We start from the raw sequence: 18,122 nt of genomic DNA, 5'->3' as shown, positions 1-18,122 counted from the left end.
CCACAATACATGAATAAGACATAGACATAGGGTAATATGTCATACAGATTATTTAATCCAAAATCCAAATATATCCAACCAAACAGTGTCAACTGCTTCAGAAAGTCACAGGGAAATATAATGGAGTAACTTGCTGATGAGGCATTTGCTTCTAACTCCCTGATTTTCTGTAGATCTGACGTATTCCAATTTCTAGTCATTATCACTTTTTTCTTCTCTTCCACTTACTGCAATAACAGTATAACATAATCCACATATTTAATTATTTCTATGAAACTCAGCAAGAGCTTTCTTTGAGGACTTTCAAAACTATATTCTTCCCCAAATGCTACTACTCATAGACTTTACTTTTGGTTTTAAATGTCTGTAAGCTAAAGAAAAGTGTTCTGCATTTTGTATATTCCCTGCTTATTTTCTTCCTATCACATATTTACCGTCTCCTTGATACAGAAACAATTTCGCCAAACAGTTGTTTTGTTGTTTCATATCACAACACAAACACAAAGCTATTCTAATATTTAACTAATACTATCAGCATTTAATCTTAAAATAATTTCTCAGTCATAGATAGACTACGTCAGTCAGCAAAACTCACATACAAAACCTCACTGTAGAAGGAGAGATGACATGACAAACATACTGTGGTTTTGAGTTCTGTAGAATATATATTTTAGAAATATCAGACAGTATTCCCCTGTACTATCAAACTGTCTTGCCTGAGGATCACTCAAGATTTGTTGATTTTAAGCAAATTAAACATGATTTTTAAGAGCTAGAAGTGTAATGAAATATACTAGAAGGCCCTCATTAAGTATTTATCTTTTGTATTTCATTACATATTTCCACAGCATCAAGAGAGTCATTTACACTGCTCCATTTGCAATTGTAATTCCACTGCAATTAATTCTACTCCTAATTTGAGCTAAATGTTATATTCCCCCTGAAATACAATATTCTTACTCTGATTTTGTTCCTTTCACGTGACAAATTGCTTATCCTCAAGATTTAAAATGCACTATTTTGTTTGGCATTCTAACAAAATAAACGGTTTGTACAATGGGAAGCTTTAAAAAAAAGGAAACAAAATCCAAAACCGAACAAAAGTTATCTGGAGAGGGAAAAACAAATAATTAAATGATAAGGGGTAAAGGAAAGCATTAGTGAGACAAAACATGCATGAAAGAACTGAAAAAGCAAAACTGAATTTTAAATTGCTTCCAAACAATAGATCTGTGTGACAAAGGAACATACTTTTATATACAGCAGTAAAACAAAACAGGAGAAGCGCAAAGATTTATTAGTTCCTTTTAACCATGGAAATATTTCTTACAATGAAACTAGCACTATAGGCATGTATTTCACTAATAACAGTAAATGCTTTGAAATAATGCTCCCCTAATAACTTTCTCTCTGGAAAATATGAGTTTGTATTTGCATTTCCGATGACACTGATAATAATGCTAATGCTAGGTGCAGATCTGTCAAAACATTTGTTCTGATCTGCCGTTACTGTGATTTCAGGAAACAGGATAAAAAGCAAGACTAGGCATTGAATTTTCTTGTCATCAGTTTACAACAATAAAAAAAAAAAAAAAGTAGAAAAATCAGGATTAAACAGCAGAAGTTCACTACCTGAATTTCACAAAAGCATACTGCAAGTATCAGTCCAATTCTGCATTCATTCCATCCGGATTAACAAAAATACAGGTTTACTGAAATCAGCTGCAATACTGCCTCTTAAGATATGGAGACTGTACTTAAGAGATTCCCAAGCAGAGGAACGTGGTTTCCATGCAGCTTTATGTAGCTCGCAAATCTTGCCCATTACAGGTCAGTCTGCGATGTGTTATTCTAAACAAGAAATTCCACAACACCTTCCGTACAAATACCAATCATTTCAGACCAGAGGCTTTTTACAACCTTCCTACACACACAGAGCTACTTTGAAACCATTACTTTCGCAAGCAGTGACTGCTATGAGTTCAAGTCATTAAAAATATTCTTTTGTTTGGATTTTAAAATTAATGCAATAATATTTAAATGTTTTTATTACTAATTGTGCCCCAGTAGTAACAGAAGCAACCTCTACCTTTGTTATCTTTGGCAGGCTTTTCAAGGCAAAGAAATGAGTCAGCTTTTTCCTGTAGCTTTTGTTCAACTTGCTGGCGTCTCCCCAGCTTTGCAAGTCTCAAAGTATTTCCAAGTGCTAGACGTGAAGTTACACCCACAAAGTTTTTACAAGAATGCCAACATTTGTCCCCATCGTGGTTAAAATTTAACCAAAAGCTGTAATTGAACTACAATGAAATGTCTTATATGCATTCTGCTTTATTTCAGCTTGCTTTCTTTACAACAAATATACTTCATGAAAAGCTGCAAAACAATAGAATGGCTAATAAAGAAAAAAATTAACATTTCACCAAAAACTGCCACATGAATATATTCATACACATGATTCACTTCATCAGCAAGAGAGCACGCGTTGAAATAGTTTACAATTAGCACTCTAGATGTGGTTTCCCATTTCTCCCTACTTCTTTGGTGGCTTCAGCAAACTTTTTCTTGTAGTTCCTATAACATGCCGAAATGCACTAGGAAGCCTTTCAACAGTTAGATATACTTCTATAACCCTGGAAAAAAACCCACACATTTTGGACAGCTCTTTAATTTTATATTCTCACTGCATAATTTCCCAAGCAAACACAATCTCCAAAATCAATTCATAACTGGATGTATTTTCCCAACTTAATGAAAGTAAGTAACATGAATAGATTTATCAGAAGCTTACTGATCGGTATCTGAGCTTAAACTCAATTTCAGCAGGAATAAAGAAAAATAACCTACTCTAAACTATCCATTCAAAACTCATTCATATAGATAGCAAGTAGACCATGATGCATCTGTTACTTTGATATACATTTATGTGTCTCAGGGTGTGATGGTAATCACAGATTCACAGAATCTCAAGGGCTGAAAAGTACCTCGAAAGATCATCCAGTCGAACCCCCCTGTCAGAGAAGGACCACTTAGAGTAGGTCACACAGGAATTTGTCCAGGTTGGGTTTGAATGTGATATTTGATATCAAAAAATATTTTGTTACTCCTTAAAACATTAAGCTAGGCAGCAGGATAGTCAAATAAAACAAATGCTATGCTTGAAAAAAAAAAAGAACTCTGTGTACTGAATCGGAATTCTTTAAGTAAATTTGAATGACAACAGTAAAACGAAGAGGCAGGGGATAGCTACCCCATGACAACATACTTTGTATTCAGCCTTTAATATATATATATATATAAATTTTTTAATGAATCATTGTTATAATACCTTTTAACAAGTACTACCAGGAAAATCTCAAGACAAATTATCTAACCTACAACTTGTCTCAAAGTATTTCACCTACCTCTCAACAGTCTATGTTATACTAATAGCAGTACAGCAACCCAGAGCTTCCAGGCCCAGTTAAAGAGAGATTATTTAAATAAAACCAGGATAGAACTGTTAAGATTTTTAACAGTATTATAAATAAATCCATTTTTTAAACAGCTTTGAACAACTGGTAGGTATAGATGAATCCTAGCTTCTATGGTAAAATATGTCACAATTAAGGTCCATGTGCAAAACAGTCACAGCATTGGCACAGATGCTGGTTCTTAAGTTATATCATTTACTTTTTTTTTTTCCTACTCATACATACTCAGCATGACTTCATGAAAGACTAATCACTTCTCAAACACACCTTTATAAGACGTATGCAATTTCCAGTTCAATGACTCAGAGAGTAATATACTATAAACTACTTACAGGTATGCCATTACCAGTCACTTCACTATTAATACATTCTATAAAATGTGCTCTTACATCTGAATGTCTCAGGAAAAATTAATGCTAAATAATCTTCATAGAAATTGCCAAAGCAGAGGTATTAGCCTCTGAAAATCAATGTAAAACATAAAATGAGTGCATACCTATAGCTACAGCAGTACTAACAGGCACTATTGTGATCTCAGGTGTCACTTTTCAGTTATTCTCAGAACATAAAACTCTCCATTACAAGAAAAAAAAAAAAAAGTCTTTCTCCATGAACAGAATTCAAAGTTTATTAGTCTTATTGCCTGTTTGATCATTATGCAAGAAAAGCTTTGGTAAAGGAGCTTATTACTTAAGTAACTAAATTCTACCTGTTTTTTGGAGAGACACAGCTTAGTTGACTTTACAATACTGATAGCAAAGTTTTACCTAAAAATCTCCTCTGTTCCCCTTCTGGTCAGACATTAAAATTGTATATGTATCACCACAACAACACGGCTACAAAACATAGCCACAAAATTCATAAGCACAATCCCTTTGTTATCCTCCTGTAAATAAAGCAGGCTATTTCTGTTAGAGAAATTAAAATCAATAATTCTAAGCCAAAATAAACTATTCTAGATGAACACAAACCCCTTGGTGTCTACAACAACATCTGCTATATCGCAAGTTAACCAGTACATTTGCTAAAATTGTGGAAGGCTGAAAGATACAGATTTCATCACAGATCCTGAAGAATCATTACTCCAGATCAACAGGAACAAAAGGGTGTTCATCTAGAAGACACTCTTCCCAAGCCATATCAGGTTTATCCTGTGGGAAAGATATATACCCCACTAAACCTTCCTTCAACCAGCAACATGAGAATTAGTCCCTTCTGATGAATCAACAAAGCATATATGAAACAGGACTAAGAAGTCATGGCTTTAAACATGTGTTTTCTTAACTGCCTTAAATAGAAAGAGTTCCTTTCTGTACCACCAGTACAGACTGGGCGTTGACATGCTGGAGAGCAGCTCTGTGGAGAAGGACCTGGGAGTCCTGGATGATGATAAACTAAGCACTAGCTGGCAGCATGCCCTCATGGCCAAGAAGGCCAATGGCATCCTGAGATGCATTAAGAAGAGTGTGGGCAGCAGGTCAAGGGAGGTTCTACTCCCTCTCTGCTCTGTCCTGGTGAGGCCTCATCTGGAGTCCTGTGTCCAGTTCTCAGCTTCCCAGCTGAAGAGGGACAGAGAACTGATGGAGACAGTCCAGTGGAGGGCTATCAAGATGACCAGGGGTTTGGAACATCTTTCTTACACAGAAAGGCTGTGGGACCTGGGGCTGTTTAGCCTGGAGAAGACTAAGAGGGGATCTCACAAACAGTTATAAGTGCCTAAAGGGTGGATGTCAGAAGGATGGGGTGACACTTTTTTCTGTAGCATCCAGCAACAGGACTAGGGGTAATGTATGTGAGCTGAAACACAAAAAGTTCTGCTTAAACACAAGGAGAAACTTCTTTATTGTAAGGGTAATAACTGTAAGGGTAGATTATGTCTAGAGGTCCCTCCAATCCCTACCATTCTGATTCTGTCTCCTTGAGAGATATCAGTTTTTTCATCCTCCCAAACAATTGCCTTCAAACTGAAGGACAAAATAATTAATGTGTTTAATCTTAATTCATGGTTTCCATAAACTTGCAAACTGCACATCCCTTGGCCTCAATCCATTTAAACATGGTGGACTAAAATGAGCCTCAAATACAGTTAGTCACTTACTAAACACAATTTTGTAATGTTAATTTGTTAGCAGTGCCAATAGGAGACAAGAACTACACAGCACCAGGTTTTCTGCACAATGAAAGCTGAAGTATTCCCAAGCTCTGAGGCTGTCAAGACGTCATCCATGAAATAAGCACCATGTTTTGGCAGAGAAGTAAATTAAAAGAAATTAAAACTGTTTTAACCAAATTCTCACACAATCTCTCACAGACAAGGCTTTGTCCTGGTAAGAAAACACAGCCATGTCTTCAGGAATGGAAGAAGTTTGTATTTCTTACACGTTTGCCCGCATTAGGACTGAAAAAGAAATAAAGGGAAGCAAACAAACATCCCTCTGGGTCTAGTACACAGTTTAGCTATTATTTGTTGGTGTAAAGTGAATTTTGATAGCGGTTTTTGTACCCAAATAGTCCTAGCCAAGATGCAAGGGAATCTAATTAAGTTTTAGGATAGCAGCCTACAAATGAGAAATTCAACAGATAAGCCAGAGACTGTCCCCATCCCAGGCTATCTTTTCAGAAGGAACACTATGAAACTTAAGATTCTTGGATATTTACACAGTAGCAGTAGCTACAACATTGATTACAGCTTTCATGGGCTTCCTTATAAAAATCACAAGACATGGCAATGTTAACATGATCCAAGCATTGCTTCTCAACCTCTTTTGAAAGAGCAAAGGCTCATCCAAACAAGAAAACAAATCCAAAGACCACCTAAGTTTTTTTGCAAAGAAAATAAAAATGCAAAGGACCAACTTATGTAATAAAATAACAGTTTTATTCAAAACAAAAGTTTAGAACACAAAAGCTAATAATTTCTTACTTTAATATGTTTGTTTGCTTGCCTGCATGTGTCAGAACACATATATGACATTTTTATTTGGTTTGACTCCATTTTATATTAAGCTGGAGTTGCTCTGTTGACCACTGTGATGTCTAACAGACGATCAAGAGACCAAGACTGATGCAGACGTGCAACAGGCTCAATTGCAATCTGTGCTCTCCTTGAAGTCATATGAAATGACTGACACAGTGGCAATATATTGAACACTTTCCTGCACCACCTGAGGTACCAAGTATTGCAGTTACTAAAAGACTCAAAAGAAATCGGTTTGGATTTGGTAGGACCACAAAGACTGGACTACCTTGCTGCTGGTAATCTTCCTTCCTTGAAGCACATCCCTGAAGTGGACAAACGAGCAGCCTTATTCTGAAATTTGCAAGTAAAGAATCTTAATTTCCTCCACATGTATTAGTGGTGGTGTTCTGTTTTGTATAATAGATGAATGTGCATACAGCTATGTGGAAAGCCAAAACATGCCTACAACTGCCTATAGATCTGCACACTTCCTACAGTCTTCAATGTAGAAAATACACAAAAAGGAAACACCTGTTTTATCCAAGATGAAGGCATTCAAAACTAATTTTTTTAAAGTAATAATAATGGCATTTAAGAAGTAGCTAGTCTTCTTTGCCACCACCCAGCTGTATACACAGTATATATCTAAACTTAGTCAAAGGCACAGAAATGTCATTTTAGGGGCTGCAAAAAGCTGGAAATACAAAGAATGAGAAATCAAATTATTTTTCCAAGCAGGGATCCCTAATTTAACAGTAAGTACAATAAAGATTTTCAAAAGAGATTTCTGTAGTCCTTTGTAAAAGCTCTATCCTACTCCAAGAGATTAATGCTTGAAGCTGGACAAACAAGAAACCTGCAGCTCCTGTATTTCCTGAAGAATGGGCACCATGTCCACAGGACGTTTGTCCCAGCAGGATGCTTGTCCACTGATGCCTGTCATTACCTAACTCAGAGCTGCTTCTTCCTTAGCTCTGTTGGCACCAGGATTTTGTATGCTGTCCAGAGAACTCAGTACAGTAACAACAAGTATAAACTAACTGAGCTGACACTAATGTTTTCAAAAGGACACCAAGATCCAGAAGATAACACCTGTCTACAATAAAACTTAAAAGCTCCTTAAAAAAAAGAATTGGGATACAAACCTCTGGTTCCCATAGGCAGATGTGACTGTTCATTTGACAACAGGGGAGAATTACCAATACACAAAGCACCCATGTTCCTAACAGTGAAAATCCCTCAGATCTAGTACTAATGAGAGGAACACACCACGAACCTCCTGTTAGTCCCATAGTGAGTGTTATCAAATGTGTGCCATATTCAGTATGCAAGTCTGAAGAAAAGAAAACAGCAGGTCAACAACAGAAGACAAAAAGGATCAATGTGATGAACACCATCACCATAACATGTAGCCCTGGTTCTCCAGTCACTGAAATACTGCCCATTTAGAATGAAACAAGAGAGCTGCTAAACGAATGACAGCACTGAACCACATTTAAGGAAAAGAAATGGCCATGTGCCAAACTTCAACTAATCATCTAGTTTGTGGAGGCAGACTAATTCAAATTAATCCAAAAGTATACTATGAGATACCACACCAAAGCTTTTGCAGGGCAAACCAGGTAGAAAAAAAAAAGACAAAAGACATCATTAGTGTTTTACTTTTTACCAACTTATACTGAAATTTGCTACACATGACAACAAATAACTAAAGCTAACGGTTAGAAGTAATGAAAGATACAAATAATGGATTGTCGGTAACTGTCAAGAGCCCAAGGCCCATTTTCTGCCTAGGAATCCCATCTAAACTGCCATATCCAACAAAAATACAGTACAAAAATTTCAAAGCCCTAGCTCATTTTTGTCAGTTCAACTTTTTGTTTGTTTGTTGGGGTTTTTACTTCTTTTTTTCCAAAAGACAACATTATATAACGGTAAACACAAACAAAATGAATATTTACATTAAAAAGAATTTCTGATAAGTTACTATTTTTAAGAGGTTTTAAAGAGCAAGATGCAAAAAACCTCATCACCTATGCAAGCTATGCATCCAAAAGGAAAAAATACTACAGTAGAAAAGTTGAAGCATTATGAAAACAGATGTTCAAAATACACAATTTCTCTTTACAAGGTACAGAAATGCTTTTTGTCAGCTGACACTTGGAAGCTGTGTACAACAGGAACTCCAAGTCATCACATTTCCGTGGTTTTAATAAAGTTATACTGTGCTTTGAGTCTCTACCAAAATACAGAATAATGAAGCCAAGTATAACAAGAAGGCAGAATGATCATTTCAAGAATGTATTTTGAAAACAAAAAACAGATCTATTTTTTAATAATCATTATACACACTTCTATAGTGAAGTGAATATGGGATAACACCCCCACCCTTTATTATGATAAAATTTACTTTCTTCTTGAAGTGATGTTAAGCAGTACCTACATTACAATGTCTATTGGAAGAGACAGGAAATAAAAACAATTTTAAACCAGTGAACATGAGCAACAACAGAAATGGTCACACTGGGAGGAGGGGAAAATGAAGTGTGGTGAATCCTGCTTTTCATTCAACAAACCTACTCTGATTACCAGTACAGTATATAAAGTCACCTTATACATGAAGGATTGAAGTTTTGCATTAAATCTATCAGGCACAATCATTTCCATTTCAGGAAAGCAAAGAGCTCTAATCTGTATCAATCTCATATATACAAAGGTCCATACTGCATAAGGTCAAGTAGATTATAGATTCTTGTACTAATGAGTCATTTCCTTTAAATATGTACCATAATCTGAAATATTTCAGACACACAGTTGTCATTTTCTGTACTTTGATTTTATAAAGCTTCAGATACATTTATACCATCATTCTTACCTTCAAGTGGCAAAACAGAAGGCCACAGTTTAAATGGGCAAGCTATGAAACCATCAGACTTTACAAAAGAGATAAATTCTTAACTTCTGCTTCCTCAGACATTGAAAATTATTGTAAATTATTAGAGCTCAAAGAAATGAGACCTAGAAAATAACATAACAGCACTCCTGGCAGGAGAGTTGGATCGATTTATTGCAAAACAGTTTCATAATGATAAAGACTTGAAGAGATTGTTATATTATCTGTGCTGATTTTCTGTATGTCACAGAAGATCTGAAACATTTCACCACCCAGTCTATAATAAGCCTAGTAATTAGGCCACTACAGTGTTCTAATACAGAAAAAAACCTAAGCTGCTACATATGCAGTAGACCACCACAGAGGTCATGTCACATGTAACAATGGGGAACTAATTATTGGGAAGATTAGACTTCATGATCCCACCAAGCAATTCGTGTGCTGTTACTGCATATGAGTCCCTCTGCAACACTCACGGTCACTTTGATTTTAAGCACTTAAACAAAGACTAACAATCAAACATTTATGAAAGACAGTTTCTTATACCACTTCAAACAGTTACAAACATCGTTTGGAGACTGTAAAGCATATACAACTCTGATTTATTTAGTTCCAAATTGAAGATAAATTAACAGCAGTTTATACTGTCTTAAAGTGTCCCATACAGACAAATAGACATGAAGATTTCTAACGGGGGATTGGCAATCTTTTAAAGTTCAAAAACGGGAAGTTGATATATAAGTTCTAAACTGAACAGAAAAAAACCATTCAAATCAATTATTCAGCAAAAAAACCCAGAAGTGGCAATTAGAAAAACTAAACCAAGAAAGGAGTGCCTTACATTTCACTCAGGTTTGGCTTTGTTTAAAGGTAAGACCAAATGTCCGAAAGATACAAAACACAGTAACATTCACTGAAGTAACAGGAAAGATACTGGTGACATTTAAACCTTTGATTCTAAAATCTACTAACAAGATCAGAAAAATAAGAAGTATGGAAAGAATAAGCAGTTGAAATATTGCATCAGTGCAAACAAAGAAATCCTCAAAAAAGCTTACACAAAAACAGAGTACTTGCAGCATGATATTAGAAACTTGTTTTGTGAACTATAAACCTTTGCTATCTCTGTGCACTCTGATGTACTTACTTGTCAGCCTATGCCATTAAGTACTTCACTGTTTCTGGTTTGGGATCCTTCTGCTTTCCAGCTCACCGGGACTACTTGCTCTTGGTTGTGTGGTCTTAAGACCCAGAGAAATAACAAGATGAGTCTCAGAGCTCAAGAAGCAACAGGTGTTCAAGGGAATCTTCAACCAAGGTGCCTACTACAGACTTTGATAATGCAAAATTTTTTTCCTCAAACAGGGAAATGCAATTGAGGTACTGACAGCCTGAAAGGCAAGGAAGCAATCTGTTTAAGATAGGAACTTCTTTATGGTTTTGGGTTTTTCCTTAATACCGCAGAAGTGTCCCTAAACTTTTTGGTTAAGTTGATGACATCCTAATGAGACTTGTTTAACTTTCTACTTCATATTACTTTGGGGGTCTTGTGGAAGCTTCCCTGGTCAAATACAGAGCTTGGATTTTACTTCCAAAATCACAGAAGGACTCCATATTCCATATCCACACCAAAAACAACGAACAAACAAAACCCTGAACACCTGAATTACTATATTTTACTACTACAGGTCATGTTTATCAAAAACTTGAACTTGAAATAAGCCTCTGAATCAGATTCACAAAAAAAGTTAAATTACAGAAGATAACAGTGATGTTCTTCCTGTTTACCCAACAGTTTGCTAGTCAAAGGATGATAAAGGAACCCTTACTGAAGTCATCACTATTTCACTGCTGTCATCATAATCTGTAACCAATCCCACAAATTTTGTCTTCCTTACAAATCCAAAAAAATAAAAAAGGTCTTCTTCTGTGTTGAATTAAATATTTAAGGCTAAGCAAAGGCCTTTTGGTTTAGTCAAAGCAAAGCCTTTTCTCCTCCCCAGTTTCTTAGCACTGAATCTGTACTTGACTGTGGAATCAAAGGTATTAAAAAAGAAGAAAAAAACATCACATCTGGGCCATACACTTTTAATTTTAAAATTAAAAAATGCTACATCTCATAAGTTATGAGCTTTTTTCATGTACTGTTTTGACTTTTGAAATTATAAAATCCCTTGCCTAACAAAGAGATGTTTGATCCTCTCTCAAGCTAGCAACTCATTTTCTTCCTACATTTACATTTCTTTTGTCTTCTATTCTCTTTCTTCACTCTTTTGCTTCGAACTCACTGTTAGATTAACATGACATGATTTTCACTCCCTTTTTTACAAGAAGGTGGCTTTTAATAAAAAGGAGACAGTGTCCTGCTAATGACAGATGCTTAGGTCATCATCTTCACTTTCACTCTCCCCAGTTTCCCCCTCACCAACTTACCATTTCCTTTTCATGGGCACTCCTCTTATTCACCTTCTGTTTAATTTCAAGAGCTATGTACTTTCCTGAAGTACCTCTTACATCCCTAATTTCCTTTCTTCCTCACTTTCCTTACACTTTTTTTTTAAGTTTGCATTTTTGTGTCATTACTTCTTTTCCCACTATATTCTACTTCTAGATCACTTAAACATCACGAAAAAAATTAACTGTTTAAAACTATTTTTTCCCCTGTTTTTTATCCATTCTCACGGCTTTAAATATCTCAGTTTTTCTTTCTTCTCATTCTGGAGTCACAAGTGCAAAAAAAAAAAAAAAAAATCAAAACAAACCCCTTTGGTTGTTCTTAGCATTTTGATCTCAATTCTTTCATTCAGCCCCACCTGTGAGCATTTACTGTTAAGTACATACTTACTTCACCAACTTACAAATCCCCCAAAACCACATCCAACCGATTTAATGTATTGAGAAATTTAAAATCAGAACAGAATGCATAAGGCTATTCCTTGCCTTCTCAAAAACACTTTAATTTTCAAAATGCTAAGTCACATCCAACTATTGTGACAAGAGATACTACTTTACACTTTCGGGCTTTCTGTTAGAAGCCACTGATGGTATGTGCTCCCCTTTGCTAGCTGGTGTCTCATTCTTGCTTATACTGTGACATTTGCAAAAGAAAGACTCCATATACTTTGGCCAATCATAGAATGGTAGGGGTTGGAAGGGACCTTTAGAGATCATCTAGTCCAACCTCCCTGCAGAAGCAGGGTCACCTAGATCAGGTCACATAGGAACATGTCCAGGCGGGTCTTGAAGACCTCCAAGGAAGGAGACTCCACAACCCCTCTGGGCAGCCTGTGCCAGGGCTCCCTCACTCTCATGGTGAAATAGACATAAGAAAAAACTAAGTGGAACTTTTTGTGTTCCAGCTTCATTCCATTATGCCTTGTCCTGTTACTATCTACTATAGAAAAGAGGGATGTCCCAACCTCCTGACACTCACCCTTTAGATATTTATAAATGTTAATAAGATCACCCCTCAGTCTCCTCTTCTCCAGACTAAATAGCCCCAGTTCCCACAGCCTTTCCTTGTATGAAAGATGTTTTATACCCTTGACCATCTTGGTGGTCTTGCGCTGGACTCTCTTCAGCACTTCCCTGTCCCTCTTGAGCTGAGGAGCCCAGAACCGGACACAGGACTCCAGATGAGGTCTCACCAGGGCAGAGTAGAGGGGGAGAAGAACCTCCCTCGACCTGTTGGCCACACTCTTCTTGATGCATCCCAGGATGCCATTGGCCTTCTTGGCCATGAGGGCACATTGCTGGCTCATGGTTAGTTTATTATCAATCAGGACTCCCAGGTCTCTCTCTGCAGAGCTGCTCTTCAGCAGTTTGACCCCCAGCCTGTACTGGTGCATGGGGTTGTTCCTTCCCAGATGCAGGACTCTGCACTTGTTCTTGTTGAACCTCATGAGGTTCCTCTCTGCCCAACTCTCAAGCCGGTCGAGATCCCACTAATATTCATTTTAAACATGAGATACAATTGTTTTGAGTACACAGAGTTTGTTTGCAATAGGTTACAATATAACATGTTATTTTAATAATTATGCTTTAAAAGAAACAGAATGTTCATTCTAACAAACTTTGTTTAAAACCGCACCCTAACCTCTCTGATTACTTAGCTTCCAACTATTAAAACATAGACCACACTAAACAATATGCTGGGAACATAATGTGGCATACAGTTGAAACTGTATCCATAGTCAATTTCAGACCTTTTACTTAGTTTAATTTTCTGATAACTTGGACCCATGAGATCACTCATTTGGAAAAGAAAAGAGAAGAGGAAAATCAAGGGGATTGCAACTTAAAAGGAAGACAACTTGCTGCTTAATTAAATTTGTTCTACACTTTTAAACCTTAAGAAAATGGATTAATAGTTTCTTTATTTAGCCAGATAGTCCTATGCAAAGTCTTAAAATATCTAAGAGTTTTTTGCTTGGTTTCCTGGTTCCATCCTATTTATCTGCATCTTGAATCTTGTTACAAACTAGATGATAGGGGGTTTGTTTAGAATGAGTTTGTTAGGTTTTTGTTTGTGTTTAATCTTGTCTAGATAACATCAAATCTGAATTAGGTATGTCTCTAATCTCTGACTCAACTCTACATAATAAATAACAAAAGAAGAGAAGCTATCTTATTTTTAAACTAAAAGTATCTGAAAGATAGTTGTTTTACCTTCCATTTCTTACACACTTAAACCCTCAAACATCTTATGTGCATATACAAGACATCTCCTAAAAGTGCTGCCCTTAATAATGCTACTTGCAAAACTATGCATACAATTGGAAAAGGAAGCTAAATACAGTATGAAATGTTGATTTAAAGGAAAAAAAACAAAATACATGAAGACAGATTATACAAGGGTACACACAACTCAGTATCATGTTAACTTGGCAATGAGACTTTAACAGAACCAGTCTGCAAATAACCTGCTTGCCCCAGGCATAAAAGACACACCCAAAATTGAAACAAAGACAACAGCTGTCTCAGCAAGACGGCACAGCACTGTTATGTGAAGTTGATTTATGAAGTCATTTTCTTAGAATACTTACCACTAAATCCCAGTTATTTTGTTCAAGCAACGTTATAGCTTCATCAATATTTTCAATACCAGTACATGCCTAAAAAGAAAGAAGCAGTACACAGAATTAAAAGCATTGATCAAAATCAGAGTCTTAATAGAATTTAATTTCAGAGAATGACAGGAAAGGTAGAGGTCTTTCACTTCTGTTAGGACAAGGCAATCCAGAAGTCAGATTTCAAGTTCTAAACACTTGGATAGAATTCCCTGTTCCACTACAGGATTCTTGTGTAACCTTGAACAAGTCACCTAGGGAAGCAAGACAAAGTAGTTATTTGTAAAATTAGGACAACAGTGCTGTCCATAAAAGTGTTCTGGTAATTCCACGTTCAAAACAATTAAATGCTCATCCTACTTTAAAACGGAGCACAAAAATACTTACTACTTAAAATGATCTTTGAGATAGCTAATGTTTAAAGTCAGAAACACATCCATAAACCCTACTGCTTCCAATACCACATTCCTACTCACTCTGGGTGTTACACAGCACAGTGTAAGGGGAAAAGAAGGTGACAAGTATGAATTTTTATGACTTTGCAGATGGACTATTTTTGCTGGCTGTCAATAAAACAGAAATGAAACATTCCTGAATGACAACAATGAATGAGCACTACTTACCAATGTAACCATGAAACATCCTGTTTGTCACAGTTGCAGCAAACTAACATTTTTCAGCATAATATTTTAACATGAAGGAGAATTGATTCAGACACCTCACACTGACGTACACAAATCCCTGCCTTACATTATGATCCGTCACTGGTTTAAACATCACTAAGGTGGGAAAAAAAGAATTAGAAGTTTGGTTTGTTTGTTTCATGTAAGGTGAATTCAAGAAAAAGCATCTGGTTTGCACCTTTTGAGTTTTCCCTAAGAAAGCAAGCACAAAAGACAGGTAGTTATCCCTCACTCCCAAGACGGATGTGATGTTAAGGACTCCTGGAGTGACAGGTTAGTCCCAGAACAACCTGGACTGCTTCTGCCTTGGCTTTCTGTAGAGAAATACACACAAGGCACCGGCAGGTTCTGTGAGCCGCAAAACTAACAGTCCAGTTCCTCATGGGTTTGTGTGTCACCTCTAACTGTAAGGGCTGATTTAAGTTTTACCTACAGCAGTAATATTTATAGAGGCTTCTTTTGATATACTTCTTTCCATTTTACTCAGCTGTATTTTCATGAAAACTGGAAGAAATCCACTGGTAAGTCCACAGGTTCAAATGTCATGAATACACCATAGGCCTGCATGTCTTACTTTTTTAGGAAGGCAAACTAAAAGTCACAGGGTTTACATAAAGATTTTTTGCACATTCTTCTGTCTCACATTCTCCCCAAGTAAGAAAGAAACAAAAGGAAAAGAAAATGCACACAAAAATAATAAAAACCTTTAAAATACAGCAAAGCTGATGAGATCTAGAGCCACAAAACCACTTATTTGTTTTTAAGCAGGTAAGGTGATACTACTTGAGGAGAAATATTTTTTTATTCACAGATTCTATTCAGCTTTATTTTCATGAGAGACTTGCTTAATAAGAGGAATTAAGTATTTTAGAATAAAATTTCTACCAGAATACTGACTCTTGATATAATCAGGCACCAGCACATCTCCTAAGTGACCAAACTGAAAGAAATAAACAGTAAAGATAAAATCTTCAAGGCTCAATGATTTGAACCCTTTACACATCAAAAAGAAACTGAAGATTTTTTTTTTTTTAAGGACAAAGTGTAAGAAAAGATAGAGTAAGTTCCTTCTGCTCCTCCTCTCTGCATTTCCTCTAAATCTAGGATGGCACTTTTGCACTTCAAAGCAGCTTCAGTTCCAGACTGTGCAGCCTCTTCTGTGGTTTTCTAGACCCCACAAGAGAAAAACTAACGTGAAAACGAAGAAATCCGTTTTGATGAGAAAAGGCAAAACTACTGTTTTGCTCTGAATGCATAAAATCAGATTCTGAAGATAAAGGTTTTGAATGTTAAAGTAACTATACTAGCATCCTGCTCTTCTAGGCCAGGTAAGTGTTTCCACCAGGCAGATTTAGATTTTCATGTAACAAAATTTCACATAACTTCTCCAAATTTCCTCCTTCCATGTGGCTTCACAGAAAAATCATTGCCTTATTGATGAGGAGCTTACCCTTGGGAAGAGTCACAGCTAACCATTTAGGATGCTATTTAACTAGCACAATAACCTTAATCATAGTTACATAAAAACAGCGAAGTAGCCACTGAGGGAAAAATTCAGTAAGAGAAAAGTCTGAGGGTAGACAGACTTCAAGGCATTCAAGACAAACCTAGGAGGTGCTTCCAAAAAGCTATAATGCAGGATGACAGGCTTGCTCTTCTAAATCCCTTGCAGGGTGGTCTGATCCCGGCAACCATAACAGCTGGATCTGGGTTTTGAGACCCACTGTGACCCCCCACCTCAACAGCGCAGGCTTTCGCCTACCTCCACATCACAGGAAAGCAGCTGACCTCCCCATCTGGCAGCAGCTGCTGTGGAAAATGCTCCTCCGGCACCTGCTGCAGACATCCAGGCAGTTGTTACACAGCAAAGCTGGAAGGGACAACTGCTGCTCGTAATACAGAGAGACAGGCTGTTACTTCTGCAAAAGCTGGGAAAGCAACAAACAGCTGTTGCTGACCCAAATACAGAGTCAGGCTACTGTTGCCCTGACAGACAGTGGGTGGCAGTTGTTGCACAGAAGCTGGGGGCAAATGGCATTTGGCAACAAGGCAGAATTTATCTCACCTGTGGCACCATTCCCCTTCTCGCCAAGGCAAAATGCAGCAGTTAAAAGTATGCAGAAGACCACACAGCCTGGCAGACAGGAGTTGCATTTGGAGGCCTTAGAAGCCGGCCTCTCAGTATTTTTAAGAACTCCATATTTCCTGTGACTACCAACAGTAGCTATATTTTCTCCAGACAGGAACCATCTCTAAGCTAACCCAAACTAGGCTTTCGCCTAGAACATTTTGCACAACAGGTTCAGTCCCATTAAAATCAGGCAGACAGATGGCTGTGAATTACACTGTGCACCACTCCCTCCTGTAAAAGTCAGCTGAAAAAAAAAATAAAAAAGGAAGAAAATTTCACTTTGTGCCTAACTAACCTCCACATGCAGTCTGCAGTTCAGATCCTCAGCTGCAGCCTCCTGCTGTAATTTAGAGCAGATGCAAATACAGGTACCTTGCTCAGTCCACACAACCAAAAGGATAAAAATTGGACCCATAGCTCCAAGTACCCCGAACAGTAACAAACTCAGATAACTGATCTCCAGGGTAGAGTCACACCAGTTGTCAACTACAGACTTCTTCCCTCTCACTAATACATCTATCTGTCTCAGAATAAGACTAAGCTACTGTGATTCAATCTGATGCCTAGTTCTCAGACACTGAAACAGCCAATACAAACTCTCCCATGTTGGATGAAAAGGAGAGAAAAGAGCTTTCTGTCATCAGCATTTTGCTGCAACTGTAGCTCCGTCCATTCTTTAAATATCTATACAAAAATACAATGCCTGAAAGATTAAAAGGCATCAAAAGATTCAACAGGTGAGACCACCTACAAAGAAAAGCGTTTAGTCTTTGGGATCTCCTACAAAACTCCAGGAAGCCAGCATTAATACATCTCCATTCACTGTAACTGCACAGACAGCACTGTAGGAAATGCTGACTTTTGAAAGTATCCAATAAATTTTTATCACCAGATACAGCAATGCAACTACAGATAAC

At 37.0% G+C, this 18,122-nt stretch overlaps 1 protein-coding gene across 2 annotated transcripts in view; it reads right to left on the bottom strand.

Moving 5' to 3' along the window:
• The window catches only part of FAF1 (Fas associated factor 1), a 163,034-nt gene that overhangs the window by 133,587 nt on the left and 11,325 nt on the right, over nucleotides 1-18,122 (bottom strand). For both annotated transcript variants that reach the window (XM_062003980.1, XM_062003981.1), the window contains exon 2: nucleotides 14,368-14,436. In XM_062003980.1, the coding sequence (XP_061859964.1) occupies nucleotides 14,368-14,436 (69 nt within the window). The remainder of the gene's footprint in view (nucleotides 1-14,367; nucleotides 14,437-18,122) is intronic.

This window comes from Colius striatus, chromosome 10 (assembly GCF_028858725.1).
Source record: "Colius striatus isolate bColStr4 chromosome 10, bColStr4.1.hap1, whole genome shotgun sequence".
NCBI lineage: Eukaryota > Metazoa > Chordata > Aves > Coliiformes > Coliidae > Colius > Colius striatus.
This window is presented reverse-complemented; position numbering and strand designations above follow the sequence as displayed.